Source organism: Xyrauchen texanus, chromosome 12 (genome assembly GCF_025860055.1).
Source record: "Xyrauchen texanus isolate HMW12.3.18 chromosome 12, RBS_HiC_50CHRs, whole genome shotgun sequence".
NCBI classification, from domain to species: Eukaryota; Metazoa; Chordata; class Actinopteri; order Cypriniformes; family Catostomidae; genus Xyrauchen; species Xyrauchen texanus.
The window spans coordinates 33,075,028-33,082,310 of record NC_068287.1 but is presented as its reverse complement, the minus strand read 5'-3'; the positions used below and the strand labels follow the sequence as shown (position 1 = coordinate 33,082,310).

General features: G+C 35.2%; 1 protein-coding gene across 1 annotated transcript; it reads right to left on the bottom strand.

Annotated features, from left to right (window-relative positions):
- Window positions 1–3,447: 3,447 nt before the first annotated feature.
- Window positions 3,448–5,905, bottom strand: hsd17b1 (hydroxysteroid (17-beta) dehydrogenase 1). The gene is made up of 6 exons (XM_052140020.1): window positions 5,809–5,905; window positions 5,474–5,635; window positions 4,631–4,810; window positions 4,130–4,223; window positions 3,826–4,006; window positions 3,448–3,615 (listed from the first exon to the last, which is right to left on the bottom strand). Exons 1-6 carry the CDS (start codon window positions 5,903–5,905, stop codon window positions 3,448–3,450), a joined length of 882 nt encoding a protein of 293 aa, XP_051995980.1.
- Window positions 5,906–7,283: the final 1,378 nt, after the last annotated feature.

Below are 7,283 nucleotides of genomic sequence, written 5' to 3'. Positions count from 1 at the left end.
GCTGTAGCTACTACTGAGTGACGCATTAATAGAGGGGTGGAGTTGAGAACACCCAGACAGGTAACCGGTCATATTACACCTTCAGGGGTTTCACATTCTCGAGTCAGTGAACAAGGATAAATCGTGTGCTTTCAGGTCTTACCAGAGAGATTTAGTCTAGTCTAATATGGCATCCAACTACAACAGTTTGCCTACTAACAATTAAAGTCTTAACTAACCATCCACCCCTCAAGAACCATTTAGTCTGTATCTAGTTTGTGAGTTGTCTATTTATGTTACATTATAGCCCACTGTTGGTTCTTCAGTGTATTAGTTCATGGGTCCTTAAATGAATATTCTGGGTTCAAAACAAGTTAAACTCAATCCACAGCATTTGTGGCATAATGTTGATACCACACAAATTATTTGTGCCACGCCTCTCCTTTTCTTAAAAATATAATCAGTGAGGTACTTTCAACAGAAGTGAATGGGGCCAATCTGTAAATGTTAAAATACTCACTGTTCAAAAAGTACAGCCACAGGACATAAACAATATGTGTTAACATAATTTTAGTGTGAAAAAATTGCTTTCTTACCTTTTCTGTGTAACAAAGAATGTAGTCAACAAACTGTAAAAATGATGATTTAAACACGTTACAGCTCAAATAATACACAACAGAAGTTTTAACAGAAGAATTAATGTTTTTTTTATTATTATTCTAAGCTTCACATTTTGGCATTTAAAACCTCAAAAATTGGCCCCATTCACTTCCAATGTAAGCACTGTTGTTGCTTTTTGCTTCTTTTTTAAGAAAAGGAGGTGCAAGTCGAAATACATTTTTGTTGTAGTCAACAGTATGCCACAAATGCTTTTGCTTGAGCTTAATTTGTATTGAACCCAAAATATTACTTTAAACATGTTCTCTTATGGCATCAGTTATCAGATGTTGTGTGTAAATGTGTGTGTATTGTTTTGTTAATATCAAAAATACTTTGCGGAAAACATTACCTTTAACCTGTCCAGAACAATGACAAATGGGGCAGGGAAGCATTTGAACTTTGAAAAATGCTGAGAGTAAAGGAAAAATCTTGCTTGCTTCTGTCTGAGCCTAACCCAACATGTCGTTACTCTGTGAAGTGGTTAAGGTCTAGAAGGAGCATTATTTAAATAGAGTTGAGATTGTTTATGTCACAGGCTTACATATAAACCTTTCATTCAGAACAGGATTGCAAAGGGCACCTTTACTGGTCATTCACAGGAAAAGGGTTAGCTTATCATTCTTTTGTGTAAAAACTAGGCCTACAGCCATGACATTGCAAGAGTGCCTTAATGGTGAAAACTGTGAGATCTAGGTCCACACTGAAAACCCTAAAAATAAGATGACTTTACTCAATTTAATTAAGCAAAGGCATCTCCAAAATTGTGTAATTAAGTTCACTTAACTTTTTAAGTTAAGGTAACTAACTAGATGCAAGTAGACTTTTTAAATGTTGTTTCTTCTTAATTATTTTAATTAAATGGACTCAAATTTCAAATTACACAGTATAAATACTGATCACCCTAATGGTGACATGACACAAAACAAGTATTTGTAACAAAACACCATAAAAATAATACAACAAAAGAGCTAAAACCTCTCTGAATTCTTAATAACAACTATTTAATTGCCTCCATTTGTTCACTTTGACCAATAAAATTAAATAATTAAAGCGCAAGGCATTGTGGGTATTCCCCATAGCCTCAATTTTGTACCCAATAGTTTGAGTTATTAACATTTTAAAAAAAAAAAGTTCAAGGAACATAGATATTTTAATTATGAGCCCAAAATAATGTTTAATCAAGACAGTTAGATTTTTCTAGTAATGACAACATTAGGGCTTATAGTGCACAATTGCAGTTGGAGCCACGACAGTATGTTTCACAAAGTAAAATGAGCATGACAAACAGTTACAGTAAATTGTCACGGCCAATGACACACGTGTACTTTATACTATCAGATTACTTAGTGCAGAACAGAACAGTGCATGTACATTTGATTTAAAGAGATATGCTGATATTGAGTGCCCTATACACACTTATTATAATTAATTTACGTTGATCAGTTTGAATGCATAAACAACTGCATTACAGTGTGTTAGATGTGCACAAGTACATTGGCACTAAGGTCTGACATCCATTTAGTAATTTTTATGTTTTATTTCCCTAATTGTTCTTGAGAAGTTTTTTTACCTTAAAAGTGTCAAACTGTAATTTTAAACTAACCCATGGCTGTACTATAGTCCAACATGCAATGACTGATCCTTGCATGTAGTGGCTTAAGTTGGTTTTGTGAATGTCTTGCCAAAACTAACATCCAATTCAGCAGTTCCTGATTACTGTCTAAATAAGACCGGACACAATCCACAGCAAGAACACTGTGACATAGACACATTTTAAATACTCAAATTTGGACATAAATGTGTGTGGGTTATGGAGATACTTACTGTACCAGTAAGTATCTCCATACTTACTTTTTGTTTTTATTACTGCCTTTTGATTTAGGAAAGCCATACTGTATATGGGTGTTTCTTCAGGCAATTTCATGACCCATGAGTTTATTTGGTTTTACAACTAACAAATAATAAAAACAATATTTGTTACACATAGGTCTCAATGAAACTGAATTGGAATTTTTCAATTATTGGAAAACTTTTCAAATGGCTTTTACGTAAATATGTTGCTGTTTTAGCCTTGTCCCATTCCCAGACTTTCAATATGAAACTATGAAAATCCATTATAAAAATGCTAAATATAGTTTAAAACTGTAAAAACCTAAACAAAGTCAAACAAAAATAAACAATTTAATCTATTGTGTGAAAATTTTTTATCAGTGACATTTACTCCAATTACATTTTAAAAGTTAACAAACTTGTTTAACAAGTCAACAAAAGTGTCAGTAAAGAGCATGCTTTAAATGAAATATTCAGTGGAGTATGTAAGTACACTGCTGGACATTATTAGTAGATAATTAAACAAAAATGACTTGAAAAACTTGAGTGCTAAAAGGTTGAAGAAATACCATATACAGTATATATTTACATTCAGTCATTTAGCAGATGCTTTTGTCCAAAACCACTTACAAATTAGTAACACAGCAAGCAATATATAAGATATGTGTGAATGTCTAGACACTCTAGAGAAAATAATGACCTTGCTTAGACTCAGTGTACTCCGATCTCTCTGTTCTCTTATTGTAGTAAACAAAAATGAAAACACTGATGTCTGGTGGCACAGAGAGTCCGTGAATATCTTGTACAGAGTTCAACCATGAGACATAGCTACAGAACAGTAGATAAAATACCACAGTCTGTTTTTTCACCAGGCCTGCCACTAGCACTTTATGTACAAACACATGAAACATTGTCAATACTTCATAAATGCACGATTATGTAAGGCTTATGAAAAGATTACTGCAGGATCCTTTAGCATCATATCTGTGCATCTGTGTTGGGTGGAGAGAAGATGAGCTTGCTCATTGCTTGGATGTACTGAGAGCCATCCAGGGATCTTAGTTTTAGGGTGCTCATTGGAAGCAGGGCTCTGTTAGTGTAATATCTGAGCAATGGAGTCTGTGCTTGAATTGCCTCCAGATACACCTAAGAGTTGAGAAAACAGCCAAGCTGAACATGTTATATAATCATCTTAATACTTGATATTATAGCAACTAAGATCAATAATTAATGATTGTATAATGACAGATCCAGCCTGTGAGGATAGATGACATAATGGTATTTTACTTTTTAAATCTCAGACAGTTAATTCTGAAGGTGGTGGCTTGTTGCCAGAGCTAAAAGTATTTTAGCCACCTGAATGATGTCATCAGTATCCTGTGCTGCGTTCTGGAACACAGACTCGCAGTGCTGAAGGTACTGTTCATACAGGTTACGTGTATGTGCATCAACAGGAAGTGCCTCATCACTGGGCTCCGTCCTCTTCAAATTCACCAAGAAGTCTGTGTTGACCGGTCCACATTCAATCAGGCTCATGCTGTATGGAGATATAGTGTTTTATACGGACTTAGAAAAGTGTGCATGTCCTTGAGGAACATTTAAAAAAACAGTTCCCCATCAGGAACGCCCACACACATACAGTACATATTATAATACTCACTGAATATTGAAGTGCTGAAGGAGAATAGCCAGGCTCTCACAAGCACCCTCTACTGCAAATTTGCTAGCACAGTAAACCTCATTGAAAGGCAGACCTGATTTAAATAGGAAGATAACATATGTTGAGGTCAGCCTTTCCAAAATATTAACCTAAATACATAGATACACATTAGGAAAATACATACTTTTATTACAGAATTTGCGTAGGGGTCAGGGAGCATGATTAATTATGTGAATTTTTATGCATTAGTTTTTATATAATTAATCACACTAAATTAATGTGTTAAATCGACAGCCCTAGTCTGAACCCATGGTCTTTACAAGCTAAGAGACATAACCAACCAGAGACTTACTACCGCAACTGCTTTGGTAAAATCACAAGCACAATAGATTGTTTCTTTTAAACTGAAAATTAGAAAAGAAAAAAGCATTTCTGCATGTCTTGCTCTCTTTTTTCACTCTCACTATATTTCTGTCACTCTCTTTGTCCATCCTAACTTACCTTGTAGTCCTCCCATGCTGCCAGTCACAAGGATTCGTCCATGTCTCAGTTTCTTCATGTCTGGTAAAAAGGTCTGTATGGTGCGAAGTGTGCCCACCAGGTTGACCTCTAGAATACCACGTATAGTGTCCACTGAGTGGACTTCTAAAGGACCCATCAGACCTACACCTGCATTACAAACTAATACAGAGACGTGGGGAAACGTATGAATGGCCATTTCTTTATTGGGCCCCAATTTGACAACCCAATAAAACCCACAGTTATTGAATTCTGTATTACTATGTGCATCTTAGATTCACTTCCCCAAAGAATACACTTTACAATTATAAAGGACAGCAAAGATGCTATCCAATACACTACTGTCATGAATTCATAATAGGCTTTTTAAAGGAATATTTAAGGTTTAATATGAATTAAGCTCAATCGACAGCATTTGTGGCATAATGTTGATTACCACAACATTATTATAAAAAAATAAATTAAAAAAAAGCAAAAATCTGGGTTACAGTGAGGCACTTCCAGTGGAAGTAAATGGGGCCAATCTGTAAATGTTAAAATACACACTGTTTCAAAAATATAGCGACAAGATAAAAACGCTTGTAAGTGTCTCACTGTAACCTCGGTTTTTGCAGAGGGACGAGTTGAAATAATTTTTTGTGATAATCAACATTATGCCACAAATGCTGGCAATTAAGCTTAACTTATATTAAACAGAGAATATTCCTTTAAAATATTTTTCATACACATTGTCCCTTCATTAAGGGGAAAATCTATTTTTTGTCTTTATCTAAATTTTTTATTTTGATCTATCTGTCTGTTGATCGCTTTGTCTCTCTATTTTACCCAATATGTCGACTCTGTCCTCTGTAATGTTCCTCTTAGCATCAAGTATTGACTGCTGGTCTGTCACATCCAACTGCAGTATAGCCATGGTGTCTTTATGCAGGCCTCTTATACTCTCCATTAGCCTTTGTTTCTTGTCCAGGTTACGCATGGTAGCATAGACTAAACAACAACATCAATATCCATTCATACTACATAACTTTTGAACAATGATTTACGTAACTATGTATATATGTAAAGGACACTTAATCCATTTTTAGACAAACATAGTATTCTCTAAAAAATAACATAAAATCAGCCACAGAAAATGCATTGCTTTATGTCATATCAGTTACCTTTATACGCCTTGGAAGGATTTGATGCAAGGTGCACAGCAAGGCTGAGTCCAATCCCTGAGGAGCACCCGGTGATGAGAACAACTTTTTGCTCCATTTGGGCAGTAAGACAATGGTTCACAGCAACACCAAAAAGATGAGCACTGTGAGATTATGTGGACCTTCTAACTCCTGTGTCTATGATTTAAGTTGATGTTTTCGCTTTCTCCACTATCACAAGGACAGCTTGGGGTAAACATTTGGTTTCACACATATTTGACCAGCAGGTGCAGAGAGAAAAAGAGAGCTGTCATAATGCCTTGAAAACATCTTCTTTTGAAGTTGCTTGGAGGGTGAACACAAAAACAGTATTGATTTAGACCCTATGTGTTCTGGTATTAAAAAGTGAGGTTGCCATCAAATTGGTGCTCCATTATCCTTACATGTATACCCAACACATTAAAAAAAAGTTAATTTAAGATTTACGCATTTAAATTTCATAGCAAAATTCCATCAAATTTAATTCAGTAATCTTACAAAAAAAACAGTTTGTTTTATTTAATTTTGTTATTTCAATTTGATAGCACATCGTTACAAAATTTTAATGTTTAAATCTCAAAAATATAGGGTCCTGGGTAGCTCAGTGAGTATTTGAGAGTTCGAATCCAGGGTGTGCTGAGTGACTCCACCCAGGTCTCCTAAGCCTGGTTGCCAAGGAGGGTACAGTCACATGGGGTAACCTCCTCATGGTCACGATTAGTGGTTCTCGCTCTCAATGGGGCACATGGTAAGTTGTAGGAAGGTGAGAGTAGCATGAACCTCCAAATGCAGAGTTTCTGTATTGTCATGTGCAACAAGCCATGTGATAAGATGTGCAGTTTGACGATCTCAGAAGCGGAGGCAACTGAAACTTGTCCTCCACCACCTGGATTGAGGTGAGTAACCGTGCCACCACAAGAACCTACTAAGTAGTTACAATTGGGCATTCAAAATTGGGAGAAAAGGGGATAAATAAATAATAAATAAAAACTCTTTAAAATATAGTCAAATATTTTGAGTGCAGAGACTGAAAGAAAGATGAACGAGACACAGACCGAACATAAGAGAGCAGTTTGACCTACAGGAGCTGATTAAGTTAAAATATAACAAAATGTACTATAATATGTCCTATTATCTGCTTAAAGTTAGTTTGAATTTAAATTAATATCCAGGGGCACTCTGGAGTCTTAACACTGTAACAAAAACACAACCAATAGGTATGAACACAAGACCTCTACATCGATACAGTATGTATTTAAAAACTGTTTCGCTTCAAGTTGTAAACAAACTTTTTTTTGTTTTATTTTGTTGTGAGAAGTGTTTCACTGTGAACAATCCGACACATAATGCCTTTAATTGTGATATTTTAGTGAAAATTATTATGTTAATCATCACTTAAGGATCTGTACTGATTCTCATTTGTATTTGTCTCTGTTTTATTGCACAGTTAACTGGCA